The sequence below is a fragment of the Macaca nemestrina genome, chromosome 17, assembly GCF_043159975.1.
Source record: "Macaca nemestrina isolate mMacNem1 chromosome 17, mMacNem.hap1, whole genome shotgun sequence".
Taxonomy (NCBI): domain Eukaryota; kingdom Metazoa; phylum Chordata; class Mammalia; order Primates; family Cercopithecidae; genus Macaca; species Macaca nemestrina.
In genome coordinates this window covers 71,772,852-71,796,562 of record NC_092141.1, presented here as the reverse complement: position 1 = coordinate 71,796,562, position 23,711 = coordinate 71,772,852, and the positions used below count along the sequence as shown (strand labels likewise).

Genomic DNA, 23,711 nt, shown 5'->3' with positions numbered 1-23,711 from the left:
CCTGCCGCGCTTCCGTGCTGCTCCGAGGCAAATGGTCCCACAGAGGGAGCGACCCCCACTCATTTGCCATCCTTCCTCCGGGAGCTGGGACCCGCTCGAGGATCCACCCCATCACCACCCCTCCCCTGCCGCTCTCGGCCCCAGGGGAGACAGCCAGTTCTCCCCTGGAAGCCCAGGCCCGCTCCACCTGCCCCCAGCTCTTCTCACGCCCCAGACATGGGTGGGCACAACCAAGGCCAAGGAGAACCCAGCACAGAGGGATCATCCTGGGGTGCTGACCAGTCGCAGCCCTGGCCTGGCTTCCCGCCAGAGCCATTCTCAAGACAAGAGCCAGGGTAGCCAGTGGCAGAGCCACGGGCATCCAGCCTCCCCCGTAGGCCACACTCCCTTGGTCCCCTGGCATCCTATCATGACTCACCTGGTTGGCAGCACTTTGTTAATATGGGTTGCCAGAGCTGAGTCACAGCTGTGACCTGCTGCCCTAGCACGGTTCAGGTACACAGGAGGAAAAGGCAAAACATCAGGGCACACCAGGTAGCACAGAGAGGTGCCAGCCTCTTTGTGGCTCTGTGGTGCCCATGCCAGCCTGCTGACCAGGTCCCCTCCTCTGCACGTGAGAACCAAAGCCTCACACAAATGCCACAAGTGAAACCGAAGTTAGGGCAGCTGGGGAGAGTCCCTGGGTGTGCGCAGGAGCCAGCACCAGGACAGCTGCTTCCCAGTAGCACAAATAACTTCCCAGTGTCACCAAGACAAGGGGTGGGGGGAGGGTCCAATATGCAGATATGCAAACAGATGAGGACAGGGGCGGGCATGAGTGCCCTTGGCCAAAGACTGGGCCAGAGCGCCTCACCAAACACCCAGTCAAGGCTATTGGCTTTTAGAGAAAGCACAGGAGGGATGAGGGGATGGAGGCAGCTCAGGGGCTGGGGCTTCCTTGGGTGGAACTGAAAGGGTGAGAGGGTCCAGGTAGGATTGGGGGCATGTCAGTTGCTCCTGCTCCTTGCAACAGTTTCTTCCACAACAGGCAGAAACTTTCTTTCTTTTCTTTTTTCTTTTTCTTTTTTTATTTTTCTTTTTGAGATGGAGTCTCGCTCTGTCGCCCAGGCTAGAGTGCAGTGGCCAGATCTCAGCTCACTGCAACCTCTGCCTCCCAAGTTCAAGTGATTCTCCTACCTCAGCCTCCTAAGCAGCTGAGATTACAGACACCCACCACCCCTGGCTAATTTTTTGTATTTTACGTTGACGGCGTTTTGCTATGTTGGCCAGGCTGGTCTCGAACTTATGACCTCAGGTGATTAACTTGCCTCGGCCTTCCAAAGCACTGGGATTACAGGCGTGAGCCACTGCGCCCAGCCTAAACTGTTTCTAAATTGTCGGGGATCATTCACTCAAGCCAAGGGGGAAAGAAACATATTGAGAACAAGAGTTTCCCCCAAGAATAAAGGAGACCCCCCCACACCAACTCCACCTTCTCCACTTGGATTGTACTGCCACCCAGCGCCTCTTGCTGTCCCTCCCTTCTCCCTCCTGTCACGCGTCCCTCTGCCTCCAGCCATTGATTTCCGAAAGACTCCTGAAACCCCTGAGTCAGTTCCCCCTTCCCTGCCAAATTAGGAAGCAGGGATTCAAGTGGGGTCTTACCCTGAGAGGAAGCAATGGCCCCCGCAGGTATTCAGCCTGAAAACAAGTGCTGCACCAGGCTATGTCGGGATGTGGAGATGACCAAGATGCTGTCTTTGGGGGAAGCTGGTGTGGCTGAAACCCCAATGGGGCAGTCTGCAGATTCCCCAGCCCCAGACTGCAGGTCTCTGTTCCCCACGCTGTTCCAGGCACTGTGGCCATGTGGGTGGCTGGCCCTCAGGGCTGGGGTGGGAGAAGACGGAGCGGCAGTGCCATGCCCCCTGTGACAGACGCCACAGTCTGCTGCAGCCCTCCGGCCTGAAACATCTTCTTGCCTTCCAGATTCGGAGTTGGGAGATGGAAATGAAGGCAGCATTTCTCAAAGCCGGGTCGTCTAGCAAGGAAGCCAACCATGGAGCTCGGCAGAGCCCTCTCCCGCCAGCCCTTCTGTCTACGTCCCCAAGTGCCTCCCTTCCTCCTCTTCTTTACTGAAACTGAAACCAAGTGTTCACAGTTAGCATTTTCACCTTGTGCCACTCTCTTTTGGGGTCTGCCTTGAGCATCTATGGGCAGCCACAGCGACCAGTCTAGTCCCAGACAGCACAGGTCAAGCAGCCTGGGACTGTGGAGCCCCTGGCAGGCTAGCCTGCTGCTGCCCCCTTAGCCCAGAAGCCCAAGAGGACCCAGAAGCCTTGCCAGGTCCAGTGGCCTGGGGTCCCAGTGCTGAGGGCGCCTGCCAGGCCTCACTCCACCCTGAGTGGACTCGAGCCATGAATTCATTCAGTAAACTGACTTTATTCTCCCAGTTTTGTTCATGCTTATTTCACTTGCCTTGGTCAGAGGCCGAGGGTCTCAAGTTGGAGGAAGAGGGAAGCACATCTCACAGTCCCCACCTCACCTCCACTTCTCCCTCGCTCCCGCCATCACTGGGGATGCTACATCCTGGGCCCCCGTGGGCTGGGGCAGGCTGGATGGTGGCTGCCCCTGTAGTACCCACTTAAGACCCAGTTGGGGTGTGGACTCCACACTTTTTTTCCTAATTGCATCTTAGGACCCAAAGACCAAGTCAGGACTTGGGGTGAAAGGTCAGAGGGTTAGTGAGAAAATTATGTGTGCATGAGTGTATTTGAGTACGTGTGTGTGTGAGAGAGAGAGAGAAAAAAAAAGTTAAGCCAAAAAATAATAAAAGGGCTGGACTTGGTGGCTCACACCTGTAATCCCAGCATTTTGCGAAGCTGAGGAGGATGGATCACTTGAGGTCAGGACTTGGAGACCAGCCTGGCCAACATGGCAAAACCCCGTCTCTACTAAAAATACCAAAAAAAAAATTAGCTGGGCATGGTGGTGGACACCTGTAGTCCCAGCTACTTGGGAGGCAGAGGTTGCAGTGAGCTGAGATTGCGCCACTGCACTCCAGCCTGGGCAACAAAGCAAGACTCCATATGAAAAATAAATAAATAAATAAATAATAAAAGGGCCAGGTATGGTGGCTCATGCCTGTAATCTCAGCACTTTGGGAGACCAAGGCAGGCAGACCGCTTGAGCCCAGAAATTTGAGATAAGCCTGGGCCATAGCAAGACCCTGCCTCTACAGAAAAAATTTTAAAAATTAGCCATGTGTAGTGGCACGCCCTCGTGGGCCCAGCTACTCGGGAGGCTGAGGTAGGAAGATCACATGAGCCTAGGAGGTCAAGGTTGCAGTGAGCCATGATCACACCACTGCACTGCAGCCTTGTAGACAGGGCTACAAGACTGTCTGAAATAATAATAATGATAATAAAAGGTGGAGGGGACAAACTATGGTACATGCAAAAACGTTATGCTAAGTGAGAGAAGCCAGACAGCAAAGACTACATAGTACATGATTTATACAATTTCTAGAAAAGGCAAAACTAGAGAGACAGCAAGCAGATCGGTAGTTGCCGGGGGCTGGGAAAGAGGCAGGAATTGACTGCAAATAGGGTCCAGGAGACTTTTGGGGGTGAGGGAGGTGTTATAAAGCTGCTTTGTGGCAACGTTTACACAACTGGATAAATTTGCTGAAGCTCATTGCCTCTACAGATTAAAAATGGAGGGAGGGACAGAAAAAGGGCTGAGAGAGGAGGACAAGAGAGAAAAATGAAATGAAGAGGAGGTGGCACTTCTCCCCCCTGCCTTTAAGACTTCTCAGACCAGGAGACGCCCCTGCTTCCCCGACCCATCCTCTCCTGGGGGTCTCAAAGGGTGAGATTTTGCTGCAAAGGGGTGCCTGAGCTGAATTAAGGAGTCAGTAGGGTTTTAGGAAGGCTAGGCTTGAATCACCTTAAAATCTGGTCCCACTCTTCCGATATGTAAAGTGATGCAACTCTTGAAAACCAGTAGGTTCACCAAGCACAGCGGCTCACACCTGTAATCCCAGCACTGGGAGGCGGAGGCGGGTGGATCACCTGAGGTCGGGAGTTTGAGACCAGCCTGACCAACATGGCGAAAACCCAACTCTACTAAATGCAAAAAAAATTAGCCAGGCATGGTGGCACATGCCTGTAAACCCAGCTACTTGGGAGGCTGAGGCAGGAGAATTGCTTGAACCCAGGAGGCAGAGGTTGCAGTGTGCCAAGATTGCGCCATTGCAGTCCAGCCTGGGCAACACAGCAAAACTCTGTCTCAAAAAGAAAAAAAAGAAAAAGAAAAAGAAAACCAGTAGTAGGTTCAACCAGGCAACCTAGACCCAAGATCAAAGTTAAGAGCCATTCCAGTTGAAAATATCTCCATGATCTAAATAAAATTCCTAAAACCTCAAGTTCCTCCACTCAACAAACATAGCCTCAAGCTCTATGAGAAAATGAGCCATTTGAACTGAACTTTAAGGTTGACTAAAGATTTGTCCAGGATCCAGTACTGAGGAATGTATAAGAAGGGACAGTGCACATCTAAAAATAAGTTTTGTAGAGAGCTGAATGGAATTTGAGGTGGCCATGTAAACATCCTGACAGCTCGAATCCACAGTAGGATGCGACAGTGTTTGAGGCAGCTGAGAAGACCATCACAGGTTTACATCAGAAAATCATTAGGTTTTTGAAAACTGTACTCTTTTTTTTTTTTTTGAGATGGAGTCTCACTCTGTCGCCAGGCTGGAGTGCAGTGGCATGGTCTCAGCTCACTGCAACCTCTGTCTCCTGGGTTCAAATGATTCTGGTGCCTCAGCCTCCCGAGTAGCTGGGATTACAGGCACTCGCCACCATACCCAGCTAATTTTTGTGTTTTTAGTAGAGACAGGGTTTCACCATGTTGGCCAGGATGGTCTCGATCTCCTGACCTCATGATCCGCCCACCTTGGCCTCCCAAAGCGCTGGGATTATAGGCGTGAGCCATGGCGCCTGGCCAAAACTGTACTCTCTCTACAAAAAACTGTTTCAGGGGTTTAACCCAACCAGGAATGCTTTCCATGAGGTCCAGGGTGGGGTAGACATTGCAGGGCTGGTGACTACCCACACTATCAACTTGATTTCCTGGCAGGAGTCTGCCTGCCATATGGAGCTTTTCATGGCTTGAGATTCCAAGAGAATAGCCTCATTTATTAAAAGGCAGTGATGAGGCCAGGTGCGGTGGCTCACGCCTATAATCCTAGCACTTTGGGAGGCCGAGGCAGGGGGATCACTTGAGGACAGGAGTTTACGACCAGCCTGGCCAACATGGTCAAACCTGGTCTCTACTAAAAATTAAAAAATAATTAGCCAAGCCTGGTGGAGGGTGCCTGTAATCTCAGCTACTCAGGGAGCTGACGCAGGAGAATCGCTTAAGCCTGGGAGGCAGTGAGCTGAGATCGCACCACTGCACTCCAGCCTGGGTGACGGAGGAAGACTCTGTCTCAAAAAAATAAAAAATAAAAATAAATATTAATAAAATATAAAATAAAGCGTTCCCCAATGGTATAAATGTCTAATACATCAGCCAAGCCCCACTTTAATCTATGCATTGTACCCCACAACCCAGGACAACCAGGTGTCCCTCCTCCACTGCTTTGGGAAGGGAGGCCATGGAGGCTCAGAAGGAAAGAGGTCATTCTTAGCCCTCAAGTCTCGAAATAGCCCTAAAACTCTCCACAGAGATGAGAGGTTGAGACAACGTTCTTCAGTCCCCAAGCCTGACTGCAAGATCTCGAGGGGCTCTCTGCAACCCTGTTGCCCACCCCACAACACTTTTTCTAGTGCAGGGAGGAGAGTGGCATGGCAAGTTCTTCACCTTTGTGCCTTAGACTTCTCATCTGTAAAGGGGGGACAGTGGCACCTACCTGATGTCATATTGGAAAGACTGAGTTAATACGTGTTAAGCAGTTAGAACAGGGCGTGTACTTAGTAAATAACACATATTTTGTTGTTATCATTGTCATGGAGGAATAGCGGGACAGAGGCAGTGTCCTGAGCCCCCTGCAGCCCCAGTATGAGGAAAGACACCATCCAAGGTTCCCCAAGTCCCTGAGGGAGATGCAGAAGGGCAGGACACCCCTGCATAAGCCAGCATGGACATAGATGATCGGGGACCAGATGCCCCTCCCCCAGCTGCAAAACCTGGACGCTCCATAGGACCTCAGAGGCACCTGGAAATATAGGCAAAAATCCCAACTGCACTAGAAAACCTTAACTGACCAGGATTTCCCTGAAATGGCTATAACTAAAGCTCTGCCATCAGCCGATGCAAGGAGACAGTTAAGGTTTTGCGCTCCTCACTGTGTGGCCTTGAACCTTAGTGCCCCCAGTGTGTCCACCTCCATCAGGAAAGGCCTGCCCACCGCTCCTCCTCCTCCCCTTTCTCCAGCGCTGGCATCCCGCCTGCTTGCCTGGACAAGGAAGGATTGAGATCTGCCCCTCAAATGGTGCTGGTTCTGGTGGGAGTGAAGCCTGCAGTCTTTTCCCGGGGCCTCTTGGCAGTCCCCGCCCCTAAGATAAGAAAATCAGGCCCGTCCTGAACATCTCAGTACTTTCATCTGGTGCTGGTCTTTCACAGCCCCCTTCATTTCCCTGCTGTCCTTTCCCCACCCTCCCTTCCACCTGCCTTCCTCCCGGGCCTCCCTCAAGACACAATTCTTTGCCTTGTGCCTGCAATGGACTCCAGCCCTGGTGCTCAAGGCAGCTTGGCCAGGCTCAGGCAACTCTGTTCCAGGAGAGCCATGTGGTATGGCTGGCGGCTCCTTGCCCCTGCGGCCTCACAGGGCTGCCCACTGGGCCAGGCCAGCTCTGCCAGCACGCCTTCGAGGAGGCCATCTCTGGTGCGACAAGAGGTTGAGAGAATGCTGTTCTCTGGAGATCAGCCGTATTCTCCCATTCATTCAAGGATCCAGGTGGCCAGAGCGGGGCGGGTTAACCCTGGAAGTGAAGGCTGGGCCCAGCGCCTGGCATACAGTGCTCATTGCCCAGGCCCGCCAGGATAGGCTTGGGGGCATCTGCCACCCAGCAAAGAGCCTGGTATGTAGAGGAGGTGCTAGATGTATTGAAATGAAATGAGCAGAAAGGAAAGAGACTGCCACCAGGGCTGTCCTGAGGCAGAGGGCCAGTGGCCAGCGCCCAGAGCCTGCTTCCTGCCTCTTCAGAGAGGTACAGGACCGTCCCTTAGTCATCTCTGGGCAGGCTTAGAACGAGGTTTAGGGGTAGCCTCCAGGCACCTGTGACGCTGTCTGAAATGCTTGCAGGTGGGTGCAGGGCCCTCGGGAGACTCGTCACCTGAGGAAGGCAGAGAGACGTGAGGACAGCAGGCACCAGCCACTGACGAGGGCAGCTCTGGCCACTTGGGTCCTCAGTCCCTCCGCTGCTCCCTCCCACCCGTCAAGCTAGTGACCCTGACCTCACCCCTCGACCTTTCTTCTCTCCCAAGGTTAGAGTCACTAGGGTCTAGGGGGGGCCTCTCCCCCAATGTTTCTTGTGGTGGTGTGTCTGGAGTTGGTTCCTTCCAGTGGATTCGTGGTGTCACTGACCTCAAGAATGAAGCCACAGACCTTCATGGTGAGTGTTACAACTCTTTTTTTTTACTTTTTTTTTTTTTTTTTTTTTTGAGATGGAGTCTGACTTTGTCACCCAGGCTGGAGTGCAGTGGCGTGATCTCGGCTCACCGCAAGCTCCATGTTTGCCAGGATGGTCTTGATCTCCTGACCTGGTGATCCACCTGTCTCGGCCTCCCAAAGTGCTGGGATTACAGGCGTGAGCCACCACGCCCAGCCTAGTGTTACAGCTCTTAAAGGTGGCACAGACCCAAAGAGTGAGGAGCAGCAGCAAGATTTATTGTGAAGAGTGAAAGAACAAAGCTTCTACAGAGTGGAAGAGGACCTGACTGGGTTGCCGCAGGGGGTTGGGTGTGTGTGTGGGCAGGGGAGACATAACTTTTATTCCCTTATTTGTCCCCGCCCATGTCCTGCTGCTTGGTCCACTTAACAGAGTGCTGATTGGTCCATTTTAGAAACCTCTAACCAGCTACAGAGTGCTGACTGGTGCGTTTTTACAGAGCACTGATTCGTGCAGTTTACAAACCTCTAGCTAGCTACAGAGCACCAACTGGTACGTTTTTACAGAGTGCTGATTGGAGTATTTTACAAACCTCTTGAAAGAAAAGTTCTCCAAGTCCCTGCTTCACCCAGGAAGTTCAGCTGGCTTCACCTCTTACTGTGGCCAGTGGCAGGGCATTTAACTCACAAAGGGAGCTGTTCGGGCTGCAGGGTTAAACAGCGACTCACTCCAGGGTGAACCTCCCACAGGACTGGGGCTCCCTCCGTGAGTGACTAGGCCCCCTCCATGGGTCCTGCCGCTACTGGCAGAGAGGATTGCTGGAGGGGGTCCCCTGGGCTCCACCGTAGTCCTGGACTCAGGCCAGCAGCTCATGGGCTCTCCCTAGGGCTCCTGTCTCAGGAAAGGGCACCCCATTAACCCTGCAGTCCAGGCAGGAAGCTTGGAGTGCTTCTTGACTCCCACTGCCTTTCCCCAGGCAGATCCCATCCCCAGCAAGGGCATCCGCCATCCCTTCAGTAAAATCTGGCATTCGTTTGCTTTCACAAAGAAACACTGGAAAGACAGGAAACTGACAGGGAAGGAGGGTACAGGCTGGAGGGGGATAGGCAGGGGCGGGACTTGCTCAACATCTATCTTGGAATATCATTTAGGTTTGAACTGCGTGACTGCCATTCATTGTCCATTCATAAAAGTGGAAACTTATTTTAAATATGAACAGGGCAACACACACACACACACACACACACACACACAGAATCTGACCACTGCTGCAGTCCTGATCCCAACAAACCACCGTCTTGTTGTGCCTGATTTATTACAAGAGCTTCCGCACCAGCCTTCCTGCTTTCACTCCCCCATTTCCCATCCATTGTCTGTTTCTCATCTCCTAGCCAGAATGATCTTGTTAAAAGGTCAGCCGGATTAGCCATTCCCACTGACTTCCCACTATCCTGAAAATAATGCTATATTCTACCATTGCCTTCAAGGCCTTGGACAATCCTGCCCTGCCTCTGACTCCTCTCAGCCCCAGCCCATCTCGCCTCCTTGCTGGTCCCCTAAAGCACCAGGGACGCCCCCCTAGCCCTGGCCCAGGCCCAGATTGTTTTTGTTTTTGTTTTTGAGATGAAGTCTTGCTCTGTTGCCCAGGCTGGAGTGGAGTGGCATGATCTTGGCTCACTGCAAGCTCCGCCTACTGGGTTCACACCATTCTCCTGCCTCAACCTCCTGAGTAGCTGGGACTACAGGCTCCCGCCACCACGCCCGGCTAATTTTTTTGTTTTAGTAGAGACGGGGTTTCACCGTGTTAGCCAGGATGGTCTCGATCTCCTGACTTCGTGATCCGCCCGCCTCAGCCTCCCAAAGTGCTGGGATTACAGGCGTGAGCCACCGCGCCCAGTCTGGCCCAGATATTTTTATTGCTCACTGCCCCACCTCCTTCAGGCTGTGGTCAATCACAGTCCCTCTAATGACTCTCCCCAGCCACACAGGCCACACCAGCAGCTTCCCCCTGGTTCGCCCGACTGGCGTTGGTTAACCTTCCTTCGTTGGCATCTGCAGCTCAAATACCAGCTGAATGAACCAGCAGATGAGTAAAGGTCCTGCTGTCGATTCTGCCTCCTGTGGTTTCAGAGCCCAGGCTCCCTAAGGACACATGTGAACTTTCAGGCCGTTAGAGAGCAGTTGTGATGGCTGCCTTGTAAGGACAGTGATGTGGAGCCCCCACCCAGGGCCGGCCTGGAGACATCAAGTGTCCGCAGCCTAGAAACGTCAGTAACGCCTAGCACTTACAGAGCCCAGAGACACTGTTCTAAGTGCTCTGCATAGATGATCTCCCTTGATCCTCACATATCCTTAAAACAACCCTAGGAGGTGGGTCCGGTTCTCCCCACTGTGCACATGTTGAGAGGTGTGCTAAGCTGCCCAAGCTTGCAGGGCTGGCTGCTCAGCAGCAGATGGCCTGGCTCCTGAGTTCTCACCCACATTCGAGCCCCCAGGAACAGAGAGAGGGAGGCGCAGGCCCAGAGGGGTGAGCTCCTGAAGATCGGCGGGGGGGTGAGGGTGGGGGGGGCAGTGAGAGTGTCCCCTAAAGGCCCAGAGACAGAAGCAAAATGGCCAGCTGCAGAAAACACCTGTGGTACAAGCTCCAAAAACGACAGTTATCTCTGAAGGGACGGACGTAAAGAAGCAGGCTCAGCACAGGACAAGGCAGAACCTTCTCTTTCAAGCCTCTTAAAGGTGTTTTATTTGTTTCTTTTTCCCTTTTAAAAACAATAATGGCACATTGAAAAAATCAACTACAGAGAAAGGGCCATGTCTTTGAGTCCATGTTCACATTGTCCCACGCTGTCGCACCAGGATGGGCCGCACACTTCGTCCTGGCTGGGACTGTGGCCTCTTGGAAGGGTACTGGGCCACTCCAGGGCTCGGCTGCTGCTTCTCCTGGATCCACTAGAGGGTGGGAACTCTGGGCCCTCCCAGACTCCTGCTCCTCTGGGACCCCAGGACTCTGGCAACCCCTTCCATTGCTCCAAACCAGAGCCAGGAGCTGGAGATGTTAGGGAACTTATTTTGGTCCCCACAGGGGACTCTTCCTGGGCAGAGCCCTCCCCCGCCCTGCAGGAGATGACACCCCAGCCCAGCCCAGCTCCCACCCTGGGAGGTTGGGGTGTCTCTCCCCAGTCTCGTCTCCAGCCCAGCAGACACCACACCTGTGCCCTGATTCTCAGGCCCGACCCACCTAGGCCCCTCCTGCCAGGCCCCACAGCCACCCCGGCAGGAACAGGAGTGACGGATGCTCAGCCCCTTCAGCTGACCCTCACCAGGAACAAGAGGGCTCCCCAATCCCCAGGGCCCGGCTCAGAAGGAAGGGGTGGGGGAGGAGTGAGAGGGAGCAGGGTGAGGCGCACAGAGCTCAGACTGCCAGGTGGGAAGAGAGATGCAACAGATCTGCCCAAGGGGACAGGGGAGGCTCCTCAGGCTCTGCAAAGAAGGGGGTCCTGGGGCGCCTATCAACAGGCCTGGGCCGGGGGCTCTGGGGAGAAAGAGGCTCTCGTTCCCCCTCCCATCCTACCTCTGGTTACTGTGGGGGCACAGGCCCAGGTGACAAGACCTCAGGCCCCCCCAGAAAGGGAAACGCCACGCTGCACTCAGCTGGGTCTCAGCCCAGCCCTCGTGGGAGGGTGGCACCCCACCAGTCCAGGCCCTGCCCAGCTCGGGTTCCCAACAGCGACTCCCAAGGGCACCCTTCCATAGGCCAACTGGACAGGCAGCTGGTGGGGGGCCAGACTGACCTAGGGCCCCAGCTCCCCAGCTCCTCCCGCCCTGGCCCTGCCCACGCGCCTGGCTCTATTCTTGCTGCTCATTCATTTCCATGTCTGACACCAGGATGTTCTTCTCAGTGGCCTCGGTGGGGCTGGAGCTGCTGCGGCTGTAGCGGGCGCCCTCAAAGGCCCCGCGCTCGATGCTCTGGCGCCTCCGGTAAAGGATGAGGGCCGCAGTCAGCAAGGCCAGGAGCAGCAGCACCGCCATCAGCACCACTACCAGGGCCGCTGGGTTCTCTGGGAGCGCTGCCAAGGCGAGTGGGTGTGAAAGGTCAGGTGGGCGTTAGGCCCGGCAGCGCTTCCTGCCTGCCCACCCGGGGGTATTGCCTTTCACTCACCTGATGGGGAGAAGCTGCTCTGCTCAGCTGTGGGCAAGAGGAGGGGGCCAGTTAAGAACAGCAGTGATCACCGTAATAATCACTTAAGTAAACATAGAAAGCACATAGGCCTGGGCCGGGAGGTCTGGGGAGAAAGAGGCTCTAGTTCTCCCTCCCATCCTACCTCTGGTTACTGTGGGGGCACAGGCCCAAGTGACAGGACTTCAGATTCCCCCAGAAAGCGAAAACGCCACGCTGTACTCAGCTAGGTCTCAGCCCAGCCCTCGTGGGAGGCCTGGATGTCAGCCCCTTCCCTAACTCACCTCATCTTCACTAGCACTCTAGGAGGTCAGGCTGTTGCCCAGGCTGGAGTGCAGTGGTGCGATCTCGGCTCACTGCAGCCTTCGCCTCCAGGGTTCAAGCAATTCACATGCCTCAGCCTCCCAAGTAGCTGGGACTACAGGCATGTGCTACCACGCCCAGCTAATTTTTATACTTTTTGGTAGAGACGGGGTTTCATCATGTTGACCAGGCTGGTCTTGAACTCCTTGACCTCAAGTGACCCGCCCACCTCAGCCTCCCAAAGTGCTGGGATTACAGGCGTGAGCCACCGCACCAGTCTGGGACTACTATTCTTCCCATTTTACATACGAGGAAACTGAGGCCACAGATTCTGCCCACGGTCACGCCATTGATAAGTGACATGGCCGGGACTTGAACTCCATCCATGCCCTTGACCATTACAAAGTGACAGGGGGTTGCTGACCCCCCAAGCCTTGTGGTCTAGTTTGGATGATAAGCTTCAGGTCCGTCCCACAGACTAATTTATCCTGGGGGGTCCCAGCTGCCCCCAGTCTGGTCTGTTCAGGCCTTCCCATCGGCTGTGTCCCCTGCAGATTGTGTAGCAGCCCCCAGCCCCAGCCCAGGACCCTCGGCACGGGGCGGAAGGAGGCTGAGCGTGGGCCTGCCCGGCGCTCACCACGAGGAAGCTTGCAGACGACGCCCATGGTGACGTTGGTGCAAGCGCCGGGGCGCCACAGCCCACTGTTGCTCTGGATCCAGTAGCAGCTGTTGTGGCTCAGCATGCTGGGGCCTAAGCCAGGGGGTCCCCAGTTGGAGTAGTTCACAGCTGTGTTGTCCTGCCAGACCAGGGTGCCTCCTGCGGGAAAGAAGGCGCTGAGGGAGCAGGGACAAGGTGGGGCAGGAGTAGGTGGCGGAGAGCAGGCCTGTTCTAGAACCAACTCCCCCTCCCCTGACAAGCCCCAGGGCAAGGCTCAGGGCAGAGTGGAGGGCAGCCCCCTATAGCCCGAGGCCTGATCTCCCCACCACACACACAAGGCACCCACCTTTAGGGTTGAAGTTCATGCCCAGCCAGGCGCCCCGACTCTGGCCCTCATAGCTCTGCAGGTGCTCCCAGACAAACACGTTCTCCATCTCATCCAGAATAGACAGGACTGCCCCGCCCGCTGGAGGCAAGGAAGGCCCACATCAGGGCGGATGGGTCTCCGGGGCACAGAGCACCCCCCAGAGCTGCCCCAGCCCTCTTCTCTGCAGCCTGAGTGGAGGATGGTGTGGAGTCTGTGGATTCATGCATGCGTGTGCACGTGTGTGAGTGCGTGGGGGGCAGCATACGCACATAGTGTCATGTATGGTCTCTGCATGTGAGAACACGAGGGCGTCTTCTGCAAGTGCTGATGGGGAGAAAGCAGCGTGGGGATGTACTCATGGATCTGAGTGCCCACGAAAGGCGGTGCCACTGCCTGCCATGTGTGGGCTCTGGCCTGGTCACCCACCTCTCTGGCAGCGCTGTCGCGCCTCCTTGTGGCCCAGCAGCAGCTCCATGTGGAAGGAGTAGCAGTGCTCCCGGAAGGGGATCCACGCGGAGTCTGCCAGCCCCTGGGGACAGCTGCCATGGTAGCTTATTCTTCGGGGAGGAGGGGGCCCTGTGGGGGTACAGGATTAGGAAGTGGCCCAGCACCCTCCCCGGGGCCACCAACACCTTGCCCACACCCCGCCCTGGCAGGTGTTAGCAGCACTCACCACTGCTAACCCCGCACACAGCCCCCTGCAGCTTGGTGTCACAGCTGGTGGTGTGCCACGCCCCGTCCACATCCACGTAGGTACAGCCCCCCGGCTGCTGGGGCTCCCCGTCCTGCCAGCCCACATAGTTCAGCGGCTCCTCTGAGACCCAGGAGTACCGCCGAGAGCCCTGGGCATGGGGGGCCATGGGGTGGGAGGAAGAGAAGAGTCAGCATGGGATGCGGATAAGGCGGGGGGCAGGAAGGGGCAGGGAGGGGAACCCGGGCAAGGCTGGGGCCCAGGGCAAGAGTGTCAGGAGCCCACCTCCTCGCCAGCCAGCCCGATCCAGAGTGGTGTGCGCAGCCCTCGGGCAGCCTGCGTGAGGAAGGCCTGGGTGTAGGGGTCAGGCACGTAGGCCAGGCTGGCATTGCGGCTCTCGCACAGCAGGAGGGCATCGTGCCAGCGCAGCGGCTTCTGAAGCAGCCGGAAGGTGCCGTTGAGGTAGGAGAGTTCAGTGCCCGGGGCGGGGGGCAGCGCTGCTGGGGACGGGCTCAGGGAGGGGTCTACAGGGAAGGGGTCAGGGTTCAGGCTGAGCTCTGCTTCCCTCACCCCATTCCCAGGCACAAGGCCAGGAGAAGGCCGGACACCAGGCAAAGACCAGGTCTCCACCAGGCTCGGTGCTTGGCCCAGACCAAGGCTCAGTAGATGTCAGCCCCGTTATTATTAATAATACTTGTTTGCTAACAAATGGACAGGGAGGCGAGGGCCTTGACCTCCTCCTACCCAAGGAACCCGGGGCAGAGGCCACCTACGCATGGAGCTAGAGGTGTCTTGGACCTGCAACGTCAGGGTCCTTGACACCACACATGCCAGCACTTCATGCAGCCCAGCATCTAGCTCTCCCCCCGACCCAACGAGCCCTCCATACCCCCAGATCTTCCTCCTGAGACCCGTGGGTGCTACTGCCTTTCCATCATATTGGCACCTTGCCTTCTGCCCATCTGCTTCCAAAGCAGAGCCCTGCTCTGCCAGGGACCATGATTCCTTCCTCCTGGCATGGCCCCAGCATCCAGCCCAGTGCCAGGGCCCCGCTGGGGTTTCCCAGGTAACTGGTGACACATACCCGTGCCCTTCTGGCAGATGAACCCATGGGTCTCCTCCGTGCAGCTCCGATCGTCCCAGCGGCCAGTGAAGTGGGCTGAGGGACTGTGCAGGACCACTGCGCAGCTGGTCTGAGGGGAGGGAGCTGCTCAGGGGAGCCCCAGCAGCTGCCCCCCTGTGCTACTGCCCCCAAAAGGCTGCAGTGTGAGCAAAGAGGCTGGAAGAAGGGAGACCCCAGGGCAAGGGGAGACACTGGGGCAAAGGCAGCCCCACAGGCTTAGGGCAGCGGGGTGCGGAGGGGAACACGGAGGGCATCCTCACCGGTTTGTTGCCGCTGGGAGCAGGGCTAGGGCCAGAGGGCTCCCCAGGTGCCCAGTTGGCATACATCAGAGGCTCCTGCTCCACCCACTGGAAGTCCCTCTGCGAGGCGTGGAGGCCAATCCAAAGGTCAAAGGTCACATTGGGCAGGCTGGCTGTGATGAATGCTACAGTCCCCAGAAGAAGTTGTGAGTGACTCTGCTATAGCTATTTGTGGGGACAGTGTCAGAGGATACTGGGGGCTCCCCATAGGCTGGCCCTACCTTGCTCTAAGGGGTTTGTGATGGTGACCAGCTGGGCCTCTTGCTGTTCACAGGAGAACTGTGCCTCTGACCACTTCACTCGGCTCTGGGGGTCCTGGCCCTGGACCTGGAAACACTGTGGGGCAGAGGTGGGGATGTAATGGCCAGCCCCACCCTCCCATCCACAAACCCAGAAAGGCCACTGTGTGCCCCTCAGCAGCAGGTCCTGGGGGGTCTTCGAGGGCTGGGAGAGAACAGTATCTGAGAACCAGGACAGCTGGCTCTCCTCGGAGCAGCCTCCAGCACCCTCCCAGCTTGGCACTGCAGATTCACATACACCTGCCCACACTCCAGGGGATCTTTAAATGGGAAGATTTCTTTGGGCCATCAAAGGCTATGACAACAGTGCCTGGGCCAAGCACTGACGGGGACAAGGATTTGTCTTGCTTTCTGCTAAACACCCTTCCGAGTGTTGTCTGACATCCATTGTCTTGCCCTTTGAACTTACATGATCATCTCTAGGATACTTTTTTTTTTTTTTGAGACGGAGTCTTGCTCTGTCGCCCAAGCTGGAGTGCAATGGCGCCATCTCTGCTCACTGTAAGCTCCGCCTCCTGGGTTCATGCCATTCTCCTGCCTCAGTCTCCCGAGTAACTGGGACTACAGGCGCCTGCCACCACACTCGGCTAGTTTTTTGTATTTTTAGTAGAGATGGGCTTTCACGGTGTTAGCCAGGGTTGGTCTCCATCTCCTGACCTCGTGATCCGCCCACCTCGGCCTCCCAAAGTGCTGGGATTATGGGCGTGAGCCACCATGCCTGGCTCTAGGACACTTTTATCTTTATTGTTGAATGATCTATTAGCGGCAGCTTCTAACTCTGTAATTTTACATTTCTTTTTTCCCACTTTCATTAGCTCCATAAGGTTTCAAAACAAACAAACAAAAAAACCCTAGGTAGGAAATCTTTCACCAAGTGAAGACTCTTTCTTAGAAAATGAATGATATCTAATGATTTTCTGCTCAGGGGCAGTGTGATGGAAAATAAAGGGTGTTGCCTGTAATCCCAGCACTCTGGGAGGCTGAGGCGGGCGAATCACCTGAGGTCGGGAGTTTGAGACTAGCCTGACGAACATAGAGAAACCCCATCTCTACTAAAAACATAAAATTAGCTGGGCGTGGTGGCGCATGCCTGTAATCCCAGCTACTCAGGAGGCTGAGGCAGGAGAATCGCTTGAACCCAGGAGGCAGAGGTTGCAGTGAGCCAAGATCGCACCACTGCACTCCAGCCTGGGCAACAAGAGCGAAACTCCATCTCAAAAAAAGAAAAACAAAAAGAAAAAAGAAAAGAAAGGGTGTAGGGAAGCTTTGGAGTCATAAAGACAGGGGTGGGATTCAGGCAAGGGGGCGATGTCAGATTCCAGCTCTGATAACCTTCTGGCCTCAACTTACTCCACTGTAAAGTGGTAATACAAAGCCTGTCTTTGGGGTCATTTTAAGGATTAAAGATAACAGTACATGACACAGTAGGCACTTAACCACTGAGAGCTCTGACTATTAATAATTAGCTCCAGCACCACCCTTATTGATGCAGATGGCAGATTTGGGGTAAAAAATTGTAAGCCCAGAAATAATGCAGATTTTGAGAGGGTCTGTCACAAGAAGTCTTTCAAGGATTTGGTTTCACAGAAGTAGTTTCAGAGCTATGCTGAGGCCCAACTTAAATAGCAAGTAGAATTCATCATGTACTTGGAAGCAGCAAGGTCACACCAGTACTAGCAAGAAATGACAGCTAAAGGGAGAGGGTATTCAGTTCAGTCCAGCTGACACTCAGGACGTCCCTGCCACATGCAAATGTATTAAAGGGTACGGCAGGTGCTAGTGGCCCTGCCCTCCAGGAGCTTAAAGCTAGTGGAAGAGGCTGTCCCACAAACCAGGGGTCCCCGGCCTGTTAGGAGGTGAGCAGCGGGCCAACGGAGCATTATGGCCTGAGCTTCGCCTCCTGTCGGAGCAGGGGCATTAGATTCTTTTTTTTTTTTATAGACAGAGTCTCGCTTTGTTACCCAGGCTGGAGTGCAGTAGTACGATCTTGGCTCACTGCAACCTCCACCTCCTGGGTTCAAGCGATTCTCCTGCCTCAGCCTCCCGAGTAGCTGGGATTACAGGCACCCCCACCACGCCCGGCTAATTTTTGTATTTTCAGTAGAGACAGGGTTTCACCATGTTGGCCAGGCTGGTTTCAAACTCCTGACCTCAGGAAATCTGCCCACCTACATTGTTTAAAAAGTGAGTGGAAAAAGAACACGTTTTTGGAAAAACTTTATAACATGAGAGATGCTCAAAAATATGACACAGAGGAAGAAGGGTTGGGTAGGAAATTATATTATTTAGTATGAGCTCAATTCCATGGAAAAAGGCAGGAAGGAGAATAACAAATATTGACAGCTGTGATCTCTGGATTATGTTGGGTGAGTTTTGGTTTCTCTTGTGTATTTTCCAAAGTTTTAGTAATACACATGCCTTAATTTTTTAAGGTAGAAGAGGTGTAATTTGTTTTTTTGTTTTTGAGACAGAGTCTCACTCTCTCGCCCAGGCTGGAGTGCAGTGGCACGATCTCAGCTCACTGCAACCTCCTCCTCCAGGGTTCAAGTGATTCTCCTGCCTCAGCCTCCCAAGTAGCTGAGATTACAGGCGTCTACCACCATGCCCAGATAATTTTTTTGTATTTTTAGTAGAGACAGGATTTCGCCATGTTGCCCTGGTTGGTCTCAAACTCCTGACCTCAGGTGATCCACCTGCCTCAGCCTCCCAAAGTGCTGGGATTACAGGCATGAGCCACCGTGCCCGGCCGTGTAATGTTCTTTTGAATATTCTGAGGAGGGCAGGAGATCCATGACACTAAGAGGCTAGCTGCCTTCCTCAGTACGACAAGGATTTTTGGATTATATTATTCAGTGTTAACTAATCTAATCTTCACAATTTAAGTGTTCTTTTTTTTTTTGAGACGGAGTCTCGCTCTGTCGCCCAGGCTGGAGTGCAGTGGCCGGATCTCAGCTCACTGCAAGCTCCGCCTCCCGGGTTCACGCCATTCTCCGGCCTCAGCCTCCCGAGTAGCTGGGACTACAGGCGCCCGCCACCTCACCCGGCTAGTTTTTTGTATTTCTTAATAGAGACGGGGTTTCACCGTGTTAGCCAGGATGGTTTCGATCTCCTGACCTCGTGATCCGCCCGTCTCGGCCTCCCAAAGTGCTGGGATTACAGGCTTGAGCCACCGTGCCCGGCCTTTAAGTGTTCTTAAAATGTCCTGCAAAGAAGCCATGACTGATTAATACCTATGACCCTGGCACATAACAAGGAAAATGACAACCTTCTCTTCCTGGTATAAACTCTTTGTCAAATGCTAGGCAAAAACAATGAAGGACTTATCAGTCCTAATAAATCAGTCTGTGCATGAAGAAATAACCACTGTGGGGAAGAAACTCACACTATGAAGGGAGTGTTTTGAAAACATGCTTAGAAATGCATCCATAGTGACTAATTTTAGTGCCCCAAGCTTTCCTACCTGCACACTCAAAACACTTGGAAAAAGAATTTTCTAGATGGGGTCTTGCTACATTGCCCAGGCTGGTCTCGAACTCCTGGCTTCAAGTGATCCTCCCAGTGCTCAGCCTCCCAGCCTACTAGCCAATTTTTAAACGAAAATGTTTCTTTAATTGGTAGAAGGACTAAAAATGGGGAGAATTATTTAGCAAGTCCGGCCAATGATGGATGAACTTTTTTCACTTCAATCTATTTGTCTTTGCGAGGCATCTTTAACCTATAGCAACCATGAAATGCATGTTTTGAAATAACTTGGATTTCCAACACATTAGACCTGTGAGTCATGAGTCATAAAGTGTCAGACTAAGATTTTCTAAAAGCATGAAGTATATGCAATCACATTGCTCTTATTAAAATTATTTAAACAATAATTTTTTTGTTGAACAACCTTCAACTTTCATGAACTACGCAAAATATGGAACCCTTCAGGAATTTGCATAGCATCCTTGTGCAGGGCTGTGCTAATCTTTTCTGTACTGTTCCACTTTTCATACATGTGCTGCCAAAATGTGCATATTAAATAATAATTATTATAATTGATCTTTTTTTTTTTTTTTTTTTGAGAAAGGGTCTCACTCCATTGCCCAGGCTGGTATACAGTGGCACGATCATGGCTCATTGCAGCTTCTACCTCCCTGGTTCGGGGGATCCTCCCACCTCCCACCTCCTGGGTAGCTGGGACTACAGGTGCACACCATCACACCTGGTTAATTTTTCTATTTTTTGTAGAGATGGGGTCTCTCCATGTTGCCCAGACTGGTCTGAACTGTTGGGCTCAAGTCATCCTCCTGCCTCAGCCTCTCAAATTGCTGGGATTACAGGTGTGAGCGACCTCTCCCAGCCAATTAATCGCTTTTGAGTAAGCATTTAAAAAATGTTTTCATACCACTAGTTAAAAAAAAAAAAAAAAAAAAAAGTTTTTTTGTTGTTTTTTTGGGGGGGGGGTTTTTGAGACAGAGTTTCACTTTTGTTGCCCAGGCTGGAGTGCAATGGCACAATCTTGACTCACCACAACTTCCACCTCCCGGGTTCAAGCGATTCTCCTGCCTCAGCCTCCAAGTAGCTGGGATTACAGGCATGCACCACCACACCCAGCTAATTTTGTATTTTTAGTAGAGCTAGGGTTTCTCCATGTTGGTCAGGCTGGCATTTAACTCCTGACCTCAGGCGATTCACCCGCCTCGGCCTTCCAAAGTGTTGGGATTACAGGCGTGACCCACCACGCCCAGCCAAAAAGATGTTTTAAACTTAAAAGTATTTTAGGCCGGGCGCGGTGGCTCAAGCCTGTAATCCCAGCACTTTGGGAGGCCGAGACGGGCAGATCACGAGGTCAGGAGATCGAGACCATCCTGGCTAACACGGTGAAACCCCGTTTCTACTAAAAAATACAAAAAAAACTAGCCGGGCGAGGTGGCGGGCGCCTGTAGTTCCAGCTACTCGGGAGGCTGAGGCAGGAGAATGGCGTAAACCCGGGAGGTGGAGCTTGCAGTGAGCTGAGATCCGGCCACTGCACTCCAACCTGGGTGACAGAGTGAGACTCCGTCTCAAAAAAAAAAAAAAAAGTATTTTAAAATCTTTAGCTAATGTTTTATACTCTTTTGTTCTTATACATATTTTACTATATATAATCTTAGTCATATTAGTATGGAAGTAGGTTTTATTTACACACACATATTATACATATATAAGTTAAATGCACACACATATAGTTTGGTTATGTAAGCTCAGTATTTTGTTTTACTAGTACGAGTTCATTATCAAAATCTTTGGCAATCAGGCCGGGCGCAGTGGCTTACATCTGTAATCCCAGCACTTTGGGAGGCTGAGGCAGGTGATCACCTGAGTTCAGGGATTCGAGACTAGCCTGGCCAATATTGTGAAATCCCGTCTCTACTAAAAATATAAAAATTAGCCAGGCGTGGTGGCAGGTACCTGTAATCCCAGCTACTCGGGAGGCTGAAGCAGGAGAACTGCTTGAACCCGGGAGGCGGAGGTTGCAGTGAGCCGAGATCGCACCACTGCACTCCAGCCTGGGTGACAAGAGCAAAACTGCTTCCCAAAAAAAAAAAAAAAAAAATCTTTGGCAATCACTGATCTAGAAAACTCACCAAAGTATTTGGACAACCTTGCTTCCCAGAGGACTGGAAGGTGCTACTACACTGAGTCATTTTCCAAGGAGCCTGGCCCTGGTACTGGGGCCAGATGAAAGAGAAGTTGGTGGGTACAGGCAAGAGGCCATGAGTCTGGTGCTGCCAAAAGGCCAGGACTCCTGAGGCTCAGCCTTTCCCTGTTCACATCCTCTCCCCTGACTCCCTTGGGTGCCCCCTTGCCACCTCCTACCTTGTTGAGGAACTGGATCCAGCCAGAGGGGCAGCCCCCCAGGGCTGTAGTTGGCAGGTCTGGGGGCTGCGTTTCTTTGGTGACGTTGCTGCGCTTGCAGATGTAGGGCAAGGCTGTCAGGCACCTCTGGTCCCCCCAGTCCTCTGTGGAAAGGGGAGGGGAGGGCAGTCACTCCCAGGGCAGAGCAGGGCAGGGCATGGCTGGCAGCACACTCAGCCCCATGCCCTGAGAGGAGGCTGGGCAGAGGCTCAGGGCCTGCGTCCAGCTCCGAACTCAAGTCTTCTGGACCATGGAGACAGGCACACCCCTCCTGGGTCCAGCCTTTATTGGGTTGTGGGAACACAGAGAATGAGACTAATGACTTCTGCCCAGGCTCTCCCAACATCAACCCTCTGCACAGCTGACTGTGCACTCTGCCCCCACCTTGCCCTCACCTCGGCTGGCTGTCATGTACACGCACTTCTTGTCCTTGCCGACAGGCCGAGGTTTGCCTGGTGCCCAGGAGATGAAGTTTATAATGGAACCATCTGTCCATCTGCAATGGCATGGAGCAGAGGTAACTCCAGCACCGGCCCGGGCTGGGCCTCCACTGGATGCAGCAATGAAGGCCGCAGGAATGGGGGCAGGGAAGGGCCCAGGTTCTGGGGTTTAGTGGCTGTAGGCTGAGGAGGGGGGCTACTGAACTCAGGGCAGTCAGAGACCCAAGGACCTGGTGCCTCCAGATAAGGCCCCAGCTGTCCCTGGACACTTGCTGCTCCAGAAAAGAAGCCTGAGGACTCCAGGGCAGGAAGCCCAAGGGCAAAGACAAGCTCAAATTCTGATTCCCAGGTGCTCCTGGTCCTTCCTGCCCCAAGCCCTGCAATGCATGATAAGTAGGCACCAAATACAAAGAGGCCCCTGGATCATACGTTCTGCCCACTTCCCGAGAGGGCCTTAGTCATGATGAATGACCCCAGACGTAATAGGAGCTGCCATTATTTAGTAACTGACGTGCTGGATGCTGCATAGAACTTCACATATGTTATTTCTAATCTTCACAAAAATCTTACCAGGCAGGCCTCATATTCCCATTTTCAGATAAGAAAACCAAGCCAGGAAAGGTTCAGTCGCTTGCTCAAGGCCACAGAGCCAGCAAGGGGCAGGGCTGGATTCAAATGCAAGTCTGTCTCTGTGCTGTGTGTGTGGACAGCCAGCCCCCTCCACATCTGCTGCCTGCCTGGGTTCCTACCTGAAGCGCCCATCGCTCTCAGAGGTGTGCAGGCCGATCCACCAGTGCTGCTCCTGGGCCCGGGAGAACTGGAGAAGCCAGGCGGGCAAGTGTGGGTAGGCAGCCGCCTGTCCTCATCCCGGGCCTGCCCTCCCCCAGCCCGCAGCCCCCTGCTCCATCCAATGCCCACCTTCTGCAGGTTATGGCCCAGGAACTCTAGCTCCGCCTGGCTGTGTACGGAGGTCAGCTCAGCCTGGAACCACGTGCAGATGCGCTGCGCCTGCGCCCACGTGGAGTGGTGCTCAAAGAACTTGTACTCGGCCTCCTGGAAGCGCAGCCATTCCCGTCGGCCTGCAGGAGCAGCGCGGGCGTGGGAGCGGCGGCCAGGCTGAGGCTGCACGCCAGGCCCAGGAGGCTGCACGCCAGGCCGGGGCAGAGCCAGGTGGCAGCAGGCAAGCCTGCAGGCACACCGGACCCAGGCAGGCACCGCGCCAGGCCCCAAGCTTGCCTCGCCTCCCAGACGGAAGCAAACAGGGCTGCGGCTGCCTCCATCCAAGCCGACCCAGTCCCCCTTCTCTCGACCGGAACTCCTCATCCTCTCCGTTTCATTCAGGCCTGCCGGGCCTCACCCCAGAGTTGACACCCCCCGCCACGCGATGGGTAGTGGGATGGGCTGGGGGGGCCTCACCTTGAGGGCTGTCGTCGGGCTCCCGCACGTCTGTACCTAGGGGACAAGGACAAAGACACTGTGGAAAGGAGACCCTCCTTCTAATTCCTGGCCCCGCCACCCTTCACTCCATCCCGCGTCCCCCAGCGCCACCCCAGCCAACCTCTGGGAATCTTGCAGATCCAGTCCAGCTGTGTGTCGCACTGCATGGCCACCCACTGTAGGGAGGCCAGGTCCAGCACTGCGCAGCCCCGGATGTCGTCGTCGTCGTGCCGGCTCCGGTCAAAATTGTGGTAAGAGAACTGCAGGAGGCGGGTGGAGGGAAGAGAAATGTGAGGCGCAAGGTGCAGGCCGCCCCCATGCCCAGAATAGGTGAACAAGAGGCCTGGCCTGAGCTGGGATTTCTCACCCGGGGCTGGGTGCCCACTCTCGGACCTGCTTTCCTGAAGCTGGCTCCGACCAGGGGCCCGGCCCCCAGGAAAACCCG

General features: G+C 54.2%; 2 protein-coding genes and 1 non-coding gene across 13 annotated transcripts in view; 1 reads left to right on the top strand and 2 right to left on the bottom strand.

Moving 5' to 3' along the window:
* Positions 1 to 2,428, top strand: part of MARCHF10 (membrane associated ring-CH-type finger 10) — a 113,017-nt gene extending 110,589 nt beyond the window's left edge. For all 11 annotated transcript variants that reach the window (XM_071083392.1, XM_011743622.3, XM_011743620.3 and 8 more), the window contains one exon: positions 1,966 to 2,428. In XM_071083392.1, the coding sequence (XP_070939493.1) occupies positions 1,966 to 2,115 (150 nt within the window). In that variant the 3' untranslated portion in view covers positions 2,116 to 2,428. The remainder of the gene's footprint in view (positions 1 to 1,965) is intronic.
* Positions 2,429 to 10,309: 7,881 nt separating this feature from the next.
* The window catches only part of LOC105483057 (mannose receptor C-type 2), a 65,326-nt gene continuing 51,924 nt past the window's right edge, over positions 10,310 to 23,711 (bottom strand). Inside the window, exons 15-30 of the mRNA XM_011743627.3 lie at positions 23,388 to 23,526; positions 23,246 to 23,281; positions 22,748 to 22,908; positions 22,579 to 22,646; positions 21,785 to 21,885; positions 21,351 to 21,493; positions 15,435 to 15,549; positions 15,175 to 15,338; positions 14,876 to 14,984; positions 14,077 to 14,315; positions 13,774 to 13,942; positions 13,527 to 13,676; positions 13,080 to 13,199; positions 12,713 to 12,892; positions 11,755 to 11,781; positions 10,310 to 11,662 (exon numbers count right to left, since the gene is read on the bottom strand). Of these exons, the coding sequence (XP_011741929.2) occupies positions 11,442 to 11,662; positions 11,755 to 11,781; positions 12,713 to 12,892; positions 13,080 to 13,199; positions 13,527 to 13,676; positions 13,774 to 13,942; positions 14,077 to 14,315; positions 14,876 to 14,984; positions 15,175 to 15,338; positions 15,435 to 15,549; positions 21,351 to 21,493; positions 21,785 to 21,885; positions 22,579 to 22,646; positions 22,748 to 22,908; positions 23,246 to 23,281; positions 23,388 to 23,526 (2,142 nt within the window). The 3' untranslated portion in view covers positions 10,310 to 11,441. The remainder of the gene's footprint in view (positions 11,663 to 11,754; positions 11,782 to 12,712; positions 12,893 to 13,079; positions 13,200 to 13,526; positions 13,677 to 13,773; positions 13,943 to 14,076; positions 14,316 to 14,875; positions 14,985 to 15,174; positions 15,339 to 15,434; positions 15,550 to 21,350; positions 21,494 to 21,784; positions 21,886 to 22,578; positions 22,647 to 22,747; positions 22,909 to 23,245; positions 23,282 to 23,387; positions 23,527 to 23,711) is intronic.
* Positions 19,420 to 19,525, bottom strand: LOC112426946 (U6 spliceosomal RNA). Its single transcript, XR_003018334.1, has one exon. It is a non-coding gene; the product is annotated as a U6 spliceosomal RNA (small nuclear RNA).